Raw genomic sequence first — 19,310 nt, forward strand, 5'->3', positions numbered from 1 at the left:
ATCTGCAGATAGATTTTCCTCGCTAACTACAACATTGATTGCCATATGTCCTAATTATTTTTTTAAACTTAAAAAAAAGCTCGTACATATGCATATTTATACAACTGATACCGATATCACGCGATATTCAACTTATGTTGAATGATATTGTACAGCAGTGACGAGATGCAGCTAATGTCTACTGAACGAGTATTTATGATTTTAGAAAGCTATTTAAAGAAAAAGTATGTGTGTTAGTATAGAATTAGTAAGTATTTGACACGATTGCTATTCGTAGAATGAGTTGGTCGATGACAATTTTACCGTTTATAATGATTATAAATACGTATTGAGACAAATGGAAAATATAAAATGAATGTTTAAATGGCAATATTGCTTAACAGATCACTAATCGACGATACATACATTATTCATATAATACATATGTCTGTGATAAGATCTAATTGTGTCGTATGGCCTCTTTTAATACAGTAGCTCTAAGGACGCGGTAATAACAGTTTATCGATGACAATAATAATGGATCCTTACTTGTGATACCTCCAATGGTTCAGTGTCGTGACCGAAATAGAGTCATGTTCTGAGAAAACGGGGCATAATGCGTGTGCGTAAGGTGTCGTCCCAGATTAGCCTGTGCAGTCCGCACAGGCTAATCAGGGACGATACTTTCTGCTTTTACGGTATTTTTAGTTTCAAGGAAGTCCCTCCTTACCGAAAATCAAGTTTAGGCGGAAAGTGTCGTCCCAGATTAGCCTGTGCGGACTGCGCAGGCTAATCTGGGATGACACTTTACGCACATGCATCAAGCCCAGTTTTTTTTTCAGAACAAGGCTCAATGGTAGCAAGAATCCTTGAATCTCGTCCATCCACTGGGACAGCCGTCAACTGGCAACCGGAAAGGAAACACTTTACCAGTTACAAAACAAAGTTAGCTCCATCTGTTTGCTTTATCTAAGATGAACTATAAATTTTGTTTTGTCACCTAAATCATTCATTTATTGACAAGTCGTTACTGGTTATTTAAATACAAAGGTGCAACTCCAGTTGTTACAAACAATTCTGATCTCGTGTCAGCACACGAATGGTATTTGAATAACTGCCGTCAGAAACAAACACTATTTGAATTAAACACAAACAGTGGTAAACTTTTCGGAATGTCAATTTAAATGGTTTCGTTTGCCATATGTTGCGGCTGGTATATGCGACAGGTTTTTGTTTTGTTTTATTAAATGGGACATTTGACATTTGACTATGTAATTTGATTCTGCCTGCAATGCGTTATACGCATCTTGTTTAACAATTGGTGATCAAATGCACGTTTTATGTGAATACATACACCATAATAAAACATGTCAGACTAATACAATAGTGCCCCAGATAAGCTGCGTATCTGCGTCTTTTACCCTATTAAAATGTTCAAAAACGCAAAGAAATACAATATCATGCGTATTGAAAACGCAACCAATTTGACTTTTACGCAAACTCGTCAAATGGGATGCGTACAATACAATGGCTTCGATCGAAAATGCTTTTCTCGTGTTCGGTATTTTCTCTTTTGAAGTATTATCGTAACGAGGCGATGCTTTCATTCAGCAAGCACCTGGATGTTGGAGCAAGAAACAGTCAAAGTAAATAAAACGCTCTGCGGACTAGATTTCATAGTAAAATCAAGCGTCTGACCAAATAATTTACGACGACATACATGCGCTTTCAATCTGACTTAGTCCGTCGTTTTATAACTCAGTTCACCCTATTTTAAGAATGAAATCACCCTATTTTTCAAAATCAAAGGGTGAAAACCCTATTTCCCAAATAATTATCCGGGCCACTGAATACATAGTATCACGTTGATGACAAAAACGATTCATGTATGACACATCTAAAATGAGATTTTTGATACACTTGGCGGGTATAAGTATTTAATTCGAGAAAACACATGGAACTTAAAACACTTATTTTGCGTATAACGGTTAACGGTCAATGGTTATTTGGTTTCATGCGTTTGTTTTCACAAATATATCAGTTGCAGAATATTTTTAATAAACAGCAACAATTTATTCCATAACGTTAAATATAGCATTGATTTAAAGAACATCAACTGAATAGTGCTTACCCGCTTCGAAATTTTCAAGCAAAACTAAAATGAATGCGCTAACTGCTACACGAAATGCGAAAGCCATACTTTATCTGCGTGAATGTCGAATGAGTGCTTCTCTTGTGATAACCATGTAGTGCTTCTCTTTTAATAACCATGCCTGATCAAGTGTTCGATGTATGTAAAGATAAGACATGAAACCTTTCCGATTTCAAATAATGGTTTAAAATATCAAACTCAAAACTATGTTTATGCATACTGTACATTGCACGTTTTCTTTCATAAACTTTTTGTTATATTCCTTCATGACTTAAAAAGAAGAGCATTCGCGCTGTCAACAATAATATTTCAGCTAAAAAGATACAATTTATAAGCCATAATCCCGTATTCACCAACAACTTTTCAGCCTTACGTCCAGGATTGGCGAAAGTTCTTAAATCAATCATATTATAAATAGTGTCTCAATTGAGTCTAACTTGATATTTGACACCGCAAATAAAGTATTCTTCACATAGAACATTTTGCTGATGATATAGGCACCATTGATAGCCTGTTATGTCTTTAAACTGTGAAGTAAGATTTCTAGGGTCTACGTTAGTTTTTAATACATAACCGTCAAAGAATGGTTGGGAAGTACTCGATTGCGTAATGATAATGTTTTACATTTACCTTTGGCTTCTTAACATCACATTTGAGTTCAATTGCTTTTGCATTGACCGTTTCAAGGTGGTATTTTCAGTTGTTTTCATGGTCATGAGCATTTGTGTTTTGTCCATCAAATTTGCTTTGTTTCTCACTGATTGACAATTGTTTCCTTGCAAGGATGAAGGATCGTACTGTATACTTAGGTTTTTCTATGCTCTTGGTGTAGCTGAAGTTTCATTTTGTATGTGTTTAAAGGAAGCCACATGATCTGTTCTTATATATGCTCTTGGAATTTTTTCGTTGTGTGCTGAGCGGAAAAAGTAAAAAAATGCGTGGGCTGGTATATCATTTTAGTAATTTATATTGGAACATTAAATGCTAACAATGTGTTTTTGAAGTTTATTCATCGCTTTCCTTAATTGGTAACCAACGAAGTCTGTTTAGTGATGCGTGCGTATTCTGTGCGCAAAGCTGCGATTGTGTTTATGAAGGGTAGCATATGTACTCCCAGAGCCGCCATAGCAAAAATTATCATAGGCTCTGGGAGTACGTTTATATGGACTAGGTAAAACAGCTACGCCGAAAAAGCGCACGAGTGTTCTATACCGATGTTAAGGTAAGAGACTTAAAGACACCGTGCGAACTACTATGGTAACAAGTAATGCATCAAAAACAAAGTAAGGGTTAACAGCGCTGTCTTCATGACTACCTAATTCGTGAGTAAAAACTACTGTTCGCAGATTTATTTTTTATTCATTTTCATCAATGTTCATATACATTCGAATATTGTATAGGCTGATTAGAGAGAAATCCCTGAAATTTAGCTTCATCACTGTGTCTGTACTCGGTCAGTAAATCGTCAGGGGAAGACATAATTTACTATCGATAAACACAGTTTTGCTTTCAAGATGAGAAACAAAAACACTACGGAAATATTATAGTGTCACGTTAAGAGAAAATCGTTTACTTATCTAACCACAAATGTTTGCCGTAGTCAGTCAGCGCGTCTGGAAGTCGTTCCTGAACGCCTGAATAAACTACCCTTATTTGCCAGTTTGCTGTATTAGCTTTTTTGAATTCAATTTTATATCGAAATGCATTGTGCTAAAATAGAGATTTAAAAAGACCCGCGTCATGCGAAAATGGGTCTCATGCCATATGCGCCCATCATAGCTATATCCCACCCAGCCTGCGCATCTCTCAGTCTGGTCAGGTGATACATAATGAGACCATAAAACCTTGAGTGATTTTATAGCAGACAACACCGCCTCTGGCCAGACTACGCAAATGCACAGGCTGGGGTTGAGCTACGCTGGCCGAAACGCCATAAGACCCATTTTTGCATGATTCGGCTATGAATGTGTGATTGGAATGTTTCGAAAGAAAACTTCTTGTTTAATATTAACATACGATATATTTCGATGGTGGAGAAATAAACTCATAATAAGCCATGTGAGGATACATATGATGTGAACTCCCGTAGTATAATTTGTATCTACTAACACAAATGTGTGGTTTGACTTTTAAAGCACACATTTAATGCTGAATATGCGACTAACAAGTGATAACACACACACTAGTTTAACTTTTGTTTTCAATTTAATTATTTAGAAAGCTAAATTTCAAACTTTATTTCAAAGTCAGCATTTTCGCAACTCATGTACAACGTTTTATAAATTGAGAACTGTGAATATAAACAAGCGTAACCTTATACTATTGCATTGTTATCACTATATAGTCAACATTTATTGTTTGATCTTCATGAAACTTTGTCAGATAATGTGTCCTAACTATATCTTGGACGATTTCGAAAATATTTCCTGTTACTTGAAAAACAGGCCCACCAGGGGCATGACATTTTTCCTTAGATGGCTTTAGTAAAACCTGGTTTACACTCTAGAGGCTACATTTACTGCCAGATCTTCATGAAGCTTGGTAAGAAGATTTGTCCAAATGATATTTGGATGAGTTTGAAAATGGTTTGTTTGTCGTAGGAATAGATGTCGTGGGAAATTAAATTGGAATATATTGTGCCACAAAAAATAAAAACTTGCATTTTTATCTTGTTCCATTTAACTTTGTTTTGGAGAAGTGAAGGATACTTTCCCGACATAAGACATCGTATACAATCTTGCTTTTTTTATAAATATTTTATAAATCAGAAAATATGTCTTACCAAAGAAACTATTATTTAATTAAATCTAGTCCACACCCAGAAGACGGTTTTGTCAATTGTTTTATCTTTGTTATTGAAAAACTGTAAAATAGTAAACTGTAAAATAATAAACTGTAAAATAATAAAAATAATAAACAAAAAAATTAAACACTACTGTATTTAAACACGGAGTGTATATTGTAATCTAGAGTCCGTGATTTAAAACACCTGTTATTGATTTAAATTAATAGAAATGTATTAAAGGGACCTTTTCACATTTTGGTAAACTAACAAAATTAAAAAAACAAACATGTTTCTGATTCTCATATATTGTATGAGAACGGATGGCTAGTGGTCTAAGCATTGGACGTTTACTCCAGGGATCAGTGGTTCGAGCCAAGTTGCGGATTACTTTTTTCTTTCTTTAACTTTATTCTTGTTTTTACTGGAGTTTTTTATCAAATGTTGACATGTATCAGTATCAGTATAAGGCATTCAATGACAAACTTCAATAAAGCCAAAATCTGTGAAAAGCACAGTCATTCGGCATTAGTTAATACCGCCTCCCCCAGCTGCTACCGCCTCCAAAAACTCTCAAACGTGTCGCAGCTGGGGGGAGGGGGGTAGTAACTGATGCCGAGTGCCTGTGGTTAAAAGGTCGCTTTTATATGTTAAGGTTTGACAAAATAGCTCAAGCATACAAATATATTTACTAATATTACAATCTGACATATATACAAAGTAAGTATTCATAGAATTCCATTTTTAAACTATTAAGAAAAATAAAATTTAGTCAGTTTTAACATGTATTTACATTCCATAACGAAACATTAGATGTAAATTTCCACACATGCGATTGTATCATGGTGTCATGTAGATTCATAATCTTACCTGACGTGGAATACCATTTTCTTTTTGAAGAAATTCTCCATCTCTATCCATATCAGTATGCTCCGTTGTTAATCCGGGTAAGTATATCCAACATTGACAGTAAATTTCAGCATTTTACTCTACGCCATTTAAACCCAATTATAGTGTATTTCAATTTCAACATAGAAGCAATGGTTACACTCTACGAACTTTAAATACTCGTTGTTCATATTTTACGATAAATTTGCGAGGGGTCAGCGTTTTTTTTCCGCCTGAAATAGTTACCAAGAAAACAAGTTTTACATATGTTTAAAAGAAAATCATATCGAGTGCACTGAACGTCTAGCAAAAACACGTTTTTTTGTCGAATGACGTCGACCTCATTTTACAGGATTTCTGCTAACGCCTTCACATTTAATTATTAAAGGAAAATACAACATATGCGTAATCATTAGGCTTAATTGGCCTTCGTAGAATTAATCTGACAGATGGCGCGAAATTATAGTATAACGTCTTTTCAAACATTCAATTGAAGAACCTAGACTGGTTTAACGTGCGTAAGATTTGTAAGAATTCTTAAGTTTGAGAACGTGTTTATTAAACGTTCGTATACATTCGCGTGAACGTTCGTACGTAAGAAAAGCAAATTTCTTACGAAAAACTAAAGAATTGTTTATGAAACGGGCTCTCAATCTGCATCTAATTGAACACAGTTATTCGATTATTATTGATATTCCTAGCTCTTTTGAGCACAACAATCTCCAAGTCATTACTCCTGACAATAGTGACCGTCAATGCCTGGCGTTCGTGAAAACTAAACAATTTAAGATGTCACCTGTTTACGGAATCCGGATAGTGCCATCTATAATCTCGCACTTCTTTCATCAAGGGCGACACTAGACACACGGAGCGATACTTGATATTTTTCTTGACAGTCGCGGCGATGCACGATATTTTTCTTGACAGTCGCGGCGACGCACGATAAATTTAACACGATATATCGCCCTTGTGTAGATAGCCCAAAAGGCGATATATCGTGTTAAATAGTTCGCGCGTCACCGCGACTGTCGCGCAAAATATTGTGCGTCGCCGCGACTGTTAAGAAAAATATCGTGCGTCAGCGCGACTGTAAAAAAAATATATATCAAGTATCGCTTGGTGTGTCTAGTGTCGCGTTTAAAGGTACACAATACACGATATTTTGCGCGACAGTCGCGGCGACGCACGATATTTTATTTTTCAAATATCGCCCATATTATCCGAATCTTGTGTATCGCGGTCTAATTTCAGACCGCGACACTAGACACAAGAGACGATACTCGATATTTTGCGCGACAGTCGCGGCGACGCACGATACTTGTGCTGTTCAAATATCGCTGTAATAATATTGCTTGTCCACTGTAAGGTTTTCAAAAAATCAGGGGAAACAACAAGGTGATTTTCACGTCATCACGTGACGTCATCTTAAGAATTTCTATATTTATTTAAGGTAGCGCACCTCTAATGATTTCCCGCGATTTCTTCGAAGGTTGAAGAGCCTACTATTAGGTGCCGTAGCCTAGTGGTTAAGGCGATAGACTAGAAATCTTTTGGGATATTCCCGCGCAGGTTCAAATCCTGCCGACGACGTATACTTTTTTTGCGACGCGTTTTATTTATTTTCTAACGTAATTTGATTTAATATGGCATATTAACTATATTTATTGTTAAATATGTTGCAATTTTTATGCACATTCTTCAATTATTAAAATTAAAACAACGTTATGGCGAAATTGGGTGATTTACTGTGGAAAATACGAACCATGCATGTTGCATTTTTATTTTTATTTAAAAAAGTAAACGGTAAATCTGTCTATTTCTTGGTATTTTTGCTGTGTATAGTGTTTCTATAAAAACTAAGTTTAAAATATGACTTAAATGATACTATTTTGAATTTTATTACACTTTGTTTTTAACCGACCCAATTTTTACTTGGCTGAAATCACTTACATTTCATGGCGCTCTTCCATAGATAAAAATTTGTAAAAAATAAATGTCTGTAAAAGAATACTTATTTCATCTTGTCTAAACTTTAAACACCTTTACAGCATCTGTACACACCAACTGCATGCCCATATTTGGAAATTTGAATGAATTATGGAACTTTTATATACCCCAGGGGTGAAAATAAACTGGACAAAAGCCGAGCGTGGGGGTGGTTTTGAAAAAATCGGTATATTTTTTTAAAAAGCATGGAAAGCCTACCTACAAATTTGAATGTAGTTCAGTGAAATGATGCTGATTAAGAAAATAATTACTTAGATTATATTTGGATATGTGCCCATTAGAGGTGCGCTACCTTAAATCACATGCAATTAAAGTCTAAATCACCAAATAAAATCGTATTAAAATCGATGTTACCACTCTAAAAGCAACTTTTTTTTATTCATTATTGATCAAAATAAGGTTGTTGTTTTTTTATTACTGATGATGAAACCTGGTCAGGATATTTGATGTTTGGTTATGTTAATCTTGTTTAATCTAGGCCAACGTTGAGTCAAGTGTGTCCAAATACTACATCACCAGTAAAATCTTAGAAAAAAAAACGTCTTCCCGCTCTAGAAGCCACTCGTATGTGTATTATTAATAGAGCTATAACGATTCGGTTCGAAGCATCGAAAAACCGGTTCAACTGCTCCGATTCGATTTCGATACAAATACGGCCAATTTAGATTCGATTCACTGCAGTCCCGATTGATTCGCATTTTAAACCTTACTTTCCAAATCCGTCGTCTAAACGTTCTTGTCATTTGTAATACGTCTTGTGATTGGTCGATAGCCAATATGTCATCCTATGAATGAATGAATAACATGCTGAGCGTTACATCAGCCGTTAAAATGGCTTCTTCAACCGCGATGAAAGACGCACCGTCAAAATTAAAATAAAAAGTATGGGAACATTTCGGGTTTCGCGAAGGTTCTGATGCAAAGACAACTGTCAAAACGTGTTTTGTTGACGAAAGTTACCCTAAAGCTGAAAGTACTACAAATGTGATGCAACATTTAAAGAGAAAACACTCGTTTGATATTTCAGAAGTGATACATTGTGCATTTTATGTTATTTAAGAATAACTCAACAGGAAGTTTTGTTAAAAAAATGTATTACTTATAAAACAATGTTTGTTTTTTAAATTGTAAATTTTATTTAAAATTAAACACTTTAAATTTACAACATAATAAGTTAATCACAAATACCAAACATATTAATTCATGCCCTAGACAAAACAAACATGAAATAGTTTGCAAAATAAGCAGCAAATACTTTAATTTGAATCGAATCGAAAATAATCGAATCGGACCATTTGTTATCGAAATCGAATCGAATCGAATGATGGGTGAATCGTTACAGCTCTAATTATTAACGCAGATTACGTACTTTGGGGTCATCGAGGTCCTTGTTTTATCAAATGTTATATAAGTTTTGTTGAATAACATACGGAGTTTCAGCTTTTGTTCGGGTCATTTACGTGTCATTAACGTTGTAATACTTAGGAACGCAATATTTAATAGGAATGATACAAACTGTGTAAATACAACATCCAAAAAAACTATATTAGTAACAGCATTCACAAAAAATTCGAGAATAGCAATCAGTATGCGTGCTTATATCAGATAACCTTTTCACGTTGGGTTTATATTGCTAATTTCAAACTGAAGAAAATTATTATTAATACATGTAAAAAATAAACTATTAAATGGTTAAACGGGACCAAACTTTGAAAATGGTAGACCTGATGGTATTACTTATTCACGTAAACGTTTCATATATTTATCCTTAGTTTAGCAGTCGAAATCTTCTCGAATCATACAAAAACGTCGTTCCAAAAAATTAATCATTATCAGCAAACGCTGATCTAAAAAGGCGAGGGACTTGACTGATCCTGTAGAAACTTTCTAAAAATATAATTTAATTAAAATTCCCTATTGTTGATGTTGCTTGAAACTTTGTTAGTGTGTTCACACACAAAATATATGTACATGTAAAAATGTGTCATCGATACATTTTAAATACGTCCTTAGCTTAGCATCATCTTCTCTACACTAACATTATAAACCGAACTGCCCTCCAGAAACATACGCAGCGCGACCTCACAAGAGATCTCATATCTACGTTTATTGCATGTCAGCAGAATAGTATCAGTCTCAATGGAGTTTGTGACCCTGCATTGAAGCAGTCTGTTATTATACTCCAAACTCCACATCTCTATTTCAGTCCTCATCTTGCTGTACCACAGAAGTGGTTCCGGGTACCCGATAATTGCCTGTCGGAATTTGTTCAACCTAAGTAGTATTCGCGGACCTTCCTCAATCATGTCCTTTATAGTTCTCACCCACAGTAGCTGCTGATCAGTGTTCAGTTCAGATTCCGCCAACAGATTTCGTTCAGGTATCATATAGTAAGGCAGTTGATTAGTGGATATAGCGGTTCTTAATATATCCAGTCCCTCATGGAGCCAATGAAACAAACTTCCGGAATAGAAAAAAGAGGATTGGTTGTTCTCCGCTAGCCATAATACGATATTCTTCATTGTGTACGATGTGATTTCTTTTTTCTGCGGTTTCAGTATATCCTTAGCGATCATTTTAAGCAAAACATATAATTTGATCTGAGTGTCATTAAGATTATTTACAAGTTCCGTCTCTCCAGTATTAAAACATATCCTCCATTCCACATGGTTGTGTTCGCTTCTTTTAAACCCAATCGGAGTAACAAAAGCTCCCATCGCAACCACTTTCTCTACAATATCTGATGGTGGCCAGTGACGAGTTCGATTTGCCCATGTCTGCAATATGTTTGGACAGTGACAGCGAATGGCGTGTACCGTATCATTTTTAAAAGGACCATTAGACCATGGCAACGATGGACCAGCACGTGGATGGTGGACCGTACCGGATGATGCATGCCGTACGTGTCTGAAATATTCTACATATAGTGCACTGCTTAAAATAGAGTGGCCACATTCATTTGCACATAAGGAATCGGAAATAGCAGACGCGCTTCTAGGAGCAAGTCTCCCAAGTAGTACTCTACAATATCCCGCAGTTGTCATTGTGGAATTCATTTCTAATATAGTGATGTGATAAGGGATATTGCTTTGGTCAAAACTGTTTTCTAAACACACAGCATTTGGTAACACATTTATATAGTCAGTATCGCTCTCGTATAAACGGGTCAGTCACTCCGCTTTGCTCCCCGCAGTGATATTCGTACACGAAAAGTCCTCTCCCAGTGTATTAATCAGCCTATCATTCTCTATGTAATGTTCTCGGCGTTTCTGTATGATCTCGGGCCCATACCCCAGGATATTCATAATGTTGTTTGTTTCCCGGGATTCATCTTCATAAGCATACTGTAACGAAATAAAAAAATGAATTCATTCACTAAATTTACATAATACAGCAGCATGTTTTTTTCTGTAGTTTATCTGTCTTAAAATCTCGCATCTCTTTCATAATCATTTTTGTAAGAGGCTCTTTTGTTTTATATTCAATAGCATACTTATGTAAATTTAGACAAAGTATTAATTTAATTAATGCTACTGGAATCGCTCACACAATCCGTTGTATGTTTCATTAAAGGTACTGAGAAGATTCAAACGAACACTTGGATTGTGTGTATTTATAAGGAATTAGATGTTTGATATAACGTTATATAAGATGTACCGTCACCAACGGACCGACTTATACAGTTTCTAATATTTTTATATACAAATTGATTATTTTGAGTTTAAATGAACCCATTGGTGTTGGTATACGATAATTTTAATCAAGACATGTTTTAAAATAGAGTCTAGCTCAATCAAACCTATAAATATATTTTGATCTTACACAAACAAACAGTCTGAGTTACAAATACTACATTCTAGCTGCTGGTATATAGATCCTCTGACATATTGGAACATATATGTATATTAGAGTAAGAAAGAATCTTTTATTTGGGACAATTGCACTTTACCAGTACGCAACACTTAACATCAAACAGCGTACCCTAAGCCTAACCCTTAACACCTAACACATAACAACTAACGCAACATCTTATAATCCTTTTTATCCTATATATTTCCTAAGTATATGGGGCAACCGCCCCCAAATCCCCGCTTTGTCGATAGTGGTAAACAACTGCGTACCGGTAAAGTGCAATCTAGCCTTTTATTTGAATACGGCTTGTTAAAGTTAAAGTTTATCCAATGATCCGCTAATCGAAAATATTCAAGGAAATGGTAGAAAATACGTGATTGAACATATTTGATCACCATGGTGAATGAACTCCCTAGAAGTAGTAGAACTTAAACTAGTGTCAGCTGTTTATGACAGGGACACAATATTTCTGTAGTGATAAATGTATTCCCCATACAATTCAACAGTTATTTACCCTTGATCGCCTGATTAGCCTTGGAGTCCATTCCGTGTAATGTCGAACAGTCCCTTCCGCCATCTGTGATATGAACAGAAAGATCGATTATACCAAATGGTCAAAGGGACGCTAAGCCGACGTAACACATATTTAATACAGCCTTTTTCTGCATTATACAATATAATGAATGCATCACAGCTTGATCTTTACCGATATATTTGGTCAGCACACCGTATCATTTATTGATTTCAAATTGGGAAGTGTGAATTTTAATGAAAGGTAATTTTATGAAGAGGCGCTTCATACATTCACATTATTAGAGGGACATTTTCATAGATTAAGGCATACATTGAAGTTTTTATTAACTTTTTTATATTGATAAATGCAAACATCGGACATACAAACCTCCAGTAAAAAACAATGATAAAATAAAAGAAAGAAAAAAGTAACCCTCAACTGGGCTCGAACCACTGACCCCCGAAGTAAAAGTCTAACGCTTAGACCACTCGGCCATCCGTGCTCATACAAGTATTAATGTATTTTATACTTAATAGAAGCAGTCATCGTAGTTTCAGGTTTTTGAATCGTCAAAAGATGCATATAATGGATATTTTAGAGCATGTTAAATGTTCATTATTACTGTTTCCTCACAACTATCATAACCACAACAAAAATTGTGTCAATTTCCCAAAACGTGAAAACGTCCCTTTGAAAGCAAACGTGTGTTGTCAAAACTCATTTATATGTCGGCGTGATTTTGAATGTCGACGGAATTATGGTGTATTTTACGTATGGCTTATAGATCTAATAGGCAATAACATTAATTCGTATTTTTGGTTGTGTTATTGTTTATAAATATTGTATAAATAGGTGTATTGTGCAATCAATTTATCACACTTGATAGTGACAGTAAACATACCATCATTAAATTTACGAATGAAATATCTCGCCCATCTTGAATAATTTATTCTTACACATTAATGACTGAAATTATGCGGGAAAACAAACTGACAGAATGAATTTCATTTATACAAAATTTTAAAATTATAGTTTGTGTTCACTAGTCATAATTTAAAAAAAAACGTATGAGGCGAGGCTACGTAAGCAAATTTACATATGCTTATATATTATTAGGCACATAATAATTATCAAAAATAATTCAAATATGTTGTTCACATGCCCAGGTAAGGCCTTGGATAAGATTCGATGCATTATCTTGTTCTCCAGCCCAGGTTAGCTTTCAATAAGAAACGATTTGTCACCTGTGCATGTTTAACAACGTATGTATATACATGGTTCGAAACAATTAACTCTCGAAATCTGACTACCAATAATAAATACATATTTTTTAAATAAGGCGGCATTGTATCAAGCGAAATTAATTGAAACAGGCTCCGTCATGACTTGTATGGATTTATAACATGGCAATCACATATTTTTAACTTGTATAACTAATGTTTATTCGCTTCAGAATAAACCATTTTATCCTACGCAAGATACGAATTATCAGTCATACAAGAGTTAACTTTCATGAAAATTATTCTCCCGCATGGGCGCTGCACCATAGTATAGAACGGGCTCCATTTCCACGTGCGTTTTTTTTACCCTGTTGTCTCATTGCTGAGTAAGTTGCATTCATTGCTTATTTAGAAATTTATTAAAAAAAAACAACCTCCCACCTCCCTGTGACGTTTAAGTATGAACATCGATACTCGCCATTTTGTCATACATTTTCAGCCTTTGTTTCCATGACTTCGTGTTACCTTCGCCTATCGTCGTCAAGGCTGATCAGAGACTGATTGAATATGTTATGGACTTCCGGTGCCAGAGTGCTCTCTGTGTTAAGAACTGTATCAGGTACTTCCGGTATCGGGGTCTTTATTAATTTAACAACTATATTAATTTAACAAATATGTCTTAAATAGATGGCATGATCATATTATAACACATCCTTCCGGTGTCGGGGGATATAAGCTATCATAATGTTATTGTATGATTTTAGTTAATGTATTATTTCTTTGAAAACATAACTATGCATTTGTTGTTTAAACTCAGCATTGACAGATATTTTTGCCAAACTTAAACAATAAATTAATTCCAAACTTATTATGCTTGTCGTTGGATAATTCTTATTCTTCACATTCCTCTAGCTGTGAAACTGAAATCATTTGCAACCGTTCATTCAGTTCAAACCAACGGACGTCATTTGTCAGTTTAAAATTATTGTTTAACAACCACAGTATGTAGCTTAAATGACCAACGTCTAACAGACGCAGTATAAAGCTCAATAAAAGGATGTTAATCAAGAAGCATATAGCAAAAGATTATATTAAAGACAAGAAAGGAAAACAAAAACTAAAGAAAGGTACATACAGAAAAAAAATAATTAATTTTACCTGATTTTGTAGCGAAATAATTGATCAACTGCGTTAGGAAAGCTGTGAATCCAGTGCGATCGAAAATCCTTACATACTTTTGCAGAGTGTATGTCAATTGTTAAACGTAAAGTGACAAACGCCTGTTTGAGTATGTAAACGCTCGACAAATAGTTACATATTATAATAGCTTGTTAACTTGCACAGTGCGACAGAAACTGCAACGTGATCTGTCCCTATAAATAGAAATGAACGGGCTCGTGATATCCTTTGTTTGCAGTAAGGATAAGGAAAATATCACATTTCAATCGCCGTTAGTTTTAACCATGTATTAAATTCCTAGACTTTCAGGTGGATTTATGTTTTACCCGGACGTATTTTAGTACATAACGCATGCTAGAAACTAAAGAAATTGTTGCAAACAAGCGACTGAATTAAATAACGTAAACACGAACATTATCTAGAAGGATGCTTTCAACAGGGATCTTTGGTTCAAATCCCGTTCCTGCAGAGGGAATGTTCGTGTATAGTTTTGTTGGTGTAATAAACATCTAGAATTTGGTTCTGTTTTCACGTATGTCAAGTCGTAAGGTAGTAAACGCCCGCTGAATAGGTATAATATTGAATAAGTATTAACTTTTTATACAATACTTCTGTCTGAGCATTTGTGAGTATGAATATGTTCATGTTTAAAATTTATATAAATCAGTATAAATTATTGTCTAACCTTAGATTTTTGTTAACTTAACTAACTTAAGCCCAAGTAATGATATTTGTACGGACCATAGCTTTGTTTTGGTGTGACATCTGAATCTCAGATGACAATTTGTTTACAACAATATTGTCCGCTTCTTAAACTTCCTTGTTTCAGGCCAACGTGTAACTGTTTATCATGTTCATGTCTATATTGTTTTACCTGTTTGGAGTGTTTATGTACGTTTCGCAAAATGAAAAAAAGAGTAATGCGAAACTTTACAAATTTTTTAAGTTTTAACCCATAGTTTCACGTATTTCCGGATGTCCGAGTTGTTGATTTCAGGTTATAGCGCGGAACTATTAACAATTTTTTAAAGAAGCTTATCGTTTTAAAAAATACATCACTCAAGCTTCGAAACGATAGTTATATCGATAAGGTTACACATGATTTCGAAGTACCGCATTTTCGCTGTTTATTGACCAGTTAACACGTCTTTTGAGTTTTCGAAAGTTTATGCTTCACATTGACCGATGCAAGCCAGTGACCCATTCAATTGTTTGTTTTAACGTGTAATATGTGTTGGTCTGGAGAAGTCAATCCAGCTTCGTCTTTCAGCGATGAAATCAACACGAGATGGCTGTAGCTACGGGTAATAAGTCTAAACTCGTTTGGCAAAGCAAAGGGACGCGACGGACTTACTCCGTCGGTGGGAGATACCGCCATTTTTTTCTTCTCAGCTTCCTCCGCCTCAAGCAGGGCAGTTCCCAGTCTATAAGGTGCTGACCCGCCAACATCCGCATGCTTCTGGGTGCTTGCAGATCGTTGTGTATGCACGACAAGTGGATGGCAAGCAGTAAACATGTCTGTTGAGGTGCATGCTTCAGATTGACCGATACAAGACAGTGACCTCTTCATTGTTTGTTTCTACGTGTGAAATGTATTGTCAATAGGGATGGCATCGAATACCAAAATCGGTATTCGAATATCCGCTTGTTCATTCCATTGAATATTGATTAGATTGTTATTAAATGCTTTAGTCCCAAAGAGATACTCAATTTTTAATTTTTAATCACTAAATAATAATGATTTCGTAATTAAAATATCAAACAGAACTTCATAATTATTCGATTTTCAACGACACTAAACAGTTGCGGGATCCAGTTTTATTGACGTTGTAATTCAAAAGTTACAAGATAAGCCGCACATTTGTATCACCAAGGAAACGCTGAAAAAAACATCAAGTTATTACTAAATGTTAGCGAAAGATCTCAATGATAACTATTGTAAGTAAGTATAAATAACGACTGAACATATATGGAATATCCAATGAAACATAGGGACCATGGAAGTAATTGCATTTTAAAGTGGATTATTTATGTTGAGGAACAATACTTTTTTATATGGTTAATTAAACCTTTTATGAGTTTTAAAGATTTGTGAAGATTATTACAGTGTTTCGACTGGAAATTATTTGAATTAATATTCAACCGTCTTGTTACAGTAAATGCAAAAGCACTTTGGGTATAAACCTTTTTAAACAGCTCCAGCGTACAGTTAGCCCAGAATTGTTCACATACATGTATAAATCCGGGTCCTACAAGTATGAATCAGGGTCGTACACGTGTTAATCAGCTTCGTACATTTATTAAGCAGGGTCGTACATGTATGAATCAGGATCATACAAGTATGAATCCGGGTCGTACATGTCTAAACCAGCGTCATGCATGTATACATCAAAGTCTTACATCATGTATAAATCAAGCTAATTTATAAATTATCCAGGGTCGTACAGGTATGATTATGTTCGTACATGACATGTATGTATAAATACGGTTCTTACGTGTATCAATCAGGGTCGTACATGTATGATTCAGGGTCGCACTGGTATTAATCATGGTCGTTCATGTACTAATCAGGATCGTACAGTTGTGATTTAGTGTCGTACGGGTATAATTAGGGCCTTTCAGTTATAATTTAGGGTTGTACATAAATTAATTTATAATTTACAGACGGTTCCCTAATTTTCCTCAATAGTCGATACATTTTATTGCTGCTATATTGTATTTTATTCGGCATCAAACCAATAAGTACTCTACAATTATATCTATGAGGATTGTTATTGTATACACGTAATTTAATACAAACAGAAAGAATCAACGAATAATCATTATATTTAAAAAAAAGTATTTTGCAAATCAGGCTTTTACAGTAGCTCAGCCAAGTAGCCTCATACCGCGGTGAACCTTTCAAATAAAATTTGGTGCATTGCCATGAAAGTAATTTCCCTTTACATGTATCAGTTTTTTAATCAAAGCAATGTCCAATTAGTCAAAACAGTGATTATATTTGTTTGTTATAAATATATAACTGTTGAACTTTGTTAGAAATGTGTGTGTATGTAAAATCACACAATTAAAGTAATAGCATTTCGTATGTTAGATCACATTTCGAATTACAAGTATTGAACTATTAAGTAATTTTATTTCAACAATAGTCGCCTTATATTGGACCTTTGCCAAGAAAATAAGAATCATGGATTCTAATAGAATCATGTTTAAGATGTATTCCGATGTTAGGTGATACTATATTGTGAACATTTCAAGCTGTTTAAGTTTTGCGCCCAGACGGCTTTGCTGACGAATCGATGAGTATGTTCAGCAAGTTTAAAAACCGCTCCTTGGAACCATGGACGGACAAAATGCAAGTTAGACAGAACGGTCGGAGAAAACATCGGTAGTAGCCTGTGGTAAAGCTCCGGTAGGGAACTCACAACAATAGTTTAATGGCGGGTAAACTATTAAACGGTATTACAAAGTAGCGTATAAGTTAGGAAGGTACTATATATCAATCTTTATATATGATAGATCATTTTTACAGATACAATTTGTGTTACCTGGATGTCTTGCAAAAGATGGGTTCCGTCTTTCAAACCAATGTTTCAATGAAGTACGGTCTATATTCGAATTTTAAACATCAGCTTGTCTGTTATTTTGTAAACTATTACCAACGCTAACTGTTCGATAGTTTAAACGCTCGACCGTTGATTAATAACATGTTGTAATGAAATGTTTTTGCAGTCTACTGTAACTGGGTATGTCCCTTTGATCTAATGGCAATAATCCTGGATTAGGACTTTTTTACGTAATAACTGTTGGCAGTACTACGCACATTTCATTTAAAATATATGGACCATGCAAGTACTCACAAAATTGTCAATCCATTATTGCAGTGATAAATAGTTAACAACATATAACCATTCTAAAACAAGGATTTTTATAACACTTTTAAGGATATGTTCAATGTATGTGTACTTCTGTCCATAATGCACTCATTGGAAAACGAAGTATCTCTCTTCAAGAGACATTTTCACAAATTGGCATTGAACCATATTATTATCTTCAAACAAGAATGAATGCATTATTTTCATTTATTCAAACTTGCAAATTTACAATTTCTGTTTGTAAAAAAATGTTAAAACTATCAGCATGTGTATTGAAAGTCAATTAAAATAAGTAAAAATATAAAGCGCTCGTAACTTTGTGCCGCAGGTCGCCGGGATATCATGTCCACCTAGCGACCCGGTGAGAACAGATTCGACCCTCGATTAGGAAACGTTCTTTTTTTTTAATTTAAAATTAAAAAACCCAACAATGTTTTATAAGTAATAAATTTATTGAACAAAACTTCCTGTTGAGTTATTCTTAACAAACATAAAATGCACAATGTATCACATCTAAAATACCAACCGAGTGTTTTCTCTTTAAATGTTGCATCAAATGTGTAGTACTTTCAGATTTAGGGTAACTTACGTCAACAAAACACGTTTTGACAGTTGCCTTTGCATCAGAACCTTCGCGAAACCCGAAATGTTCCAATACTTTTTATTTTAATTTGGATCGCGGTTGAAGAAGCCATTTTAACGGCTGATGTAACGCTCAGCATGTTATTCATTCATTCATAGGATGACATATTGGCTATCGACCAATCACAAGACGTTTTATAAATGACATGAAAGTTTAGACGACGGATTTGGAAAGTAAGGTTTAAAACGCGGATCAATCGGGGTTGCAGTGAATCGAATC

The 19,310-nt window shown here is 34.8% G+C and overlaps 1 protein-coding gene across 4 annotated transcripts in view; it reads right to left on the bottom strand.

Moving 5' to 3' along the window:
* Positions 1 to 9,291: 9,291 nt before the first annotated feature.
* Positions 9,292 to 19,310, bottom strand: part of LOC127869531 (uncharacterized) — an 82,515-nt gene continuing 72,496 nt past the window's right edge. Inside the window, exons 1-3 of one of the 4 annotated variants that reach the window (XM_052412181.1) lie at positions 14,553 to 14,669; positions 12,175 to 12,237; positions 9,292 to 11,152 (exon numbers count right to left, since the gene is read on the bottom strand). In XM_052412181.1, coding sequence (XP_052268141.1) covers positions 9,818 to 10,864 — 1,047 coding nt within the window. In that variant the 5' untranslated portion in view covers positions 10,865 to 11,152; positions 12,175 to 12,237; positions 14,553 to 14,669 and the 3' untranslated portion in view covers positions 9,292 to 9,817. Of the gene's footprint in view, positions 11,153 to 12,174; positions 12,238 to 14,552; positions 14,670 to 19,310 lie in introns of those variants that run through there. The other 3 variants (XM_052412182.1, XM_052412180.1, XM_052412179.1) reach the window with 3 other exon arrangements.

Source organism: Dreissena polymorpha, chromosome 2, assembly GCF_020536995.1.
Source record: "Dreissena polymorpha isolate Duluth1 chromosome 2, UMN_Dpol_1.0, whole genome shotgun sequence".
Lineage (NCBI taxonomy): Eukaryota > Metazoa > Mollusca > Bivalvia > Myida > Dreissenidae > Dreissena > Dreissena polymorpha.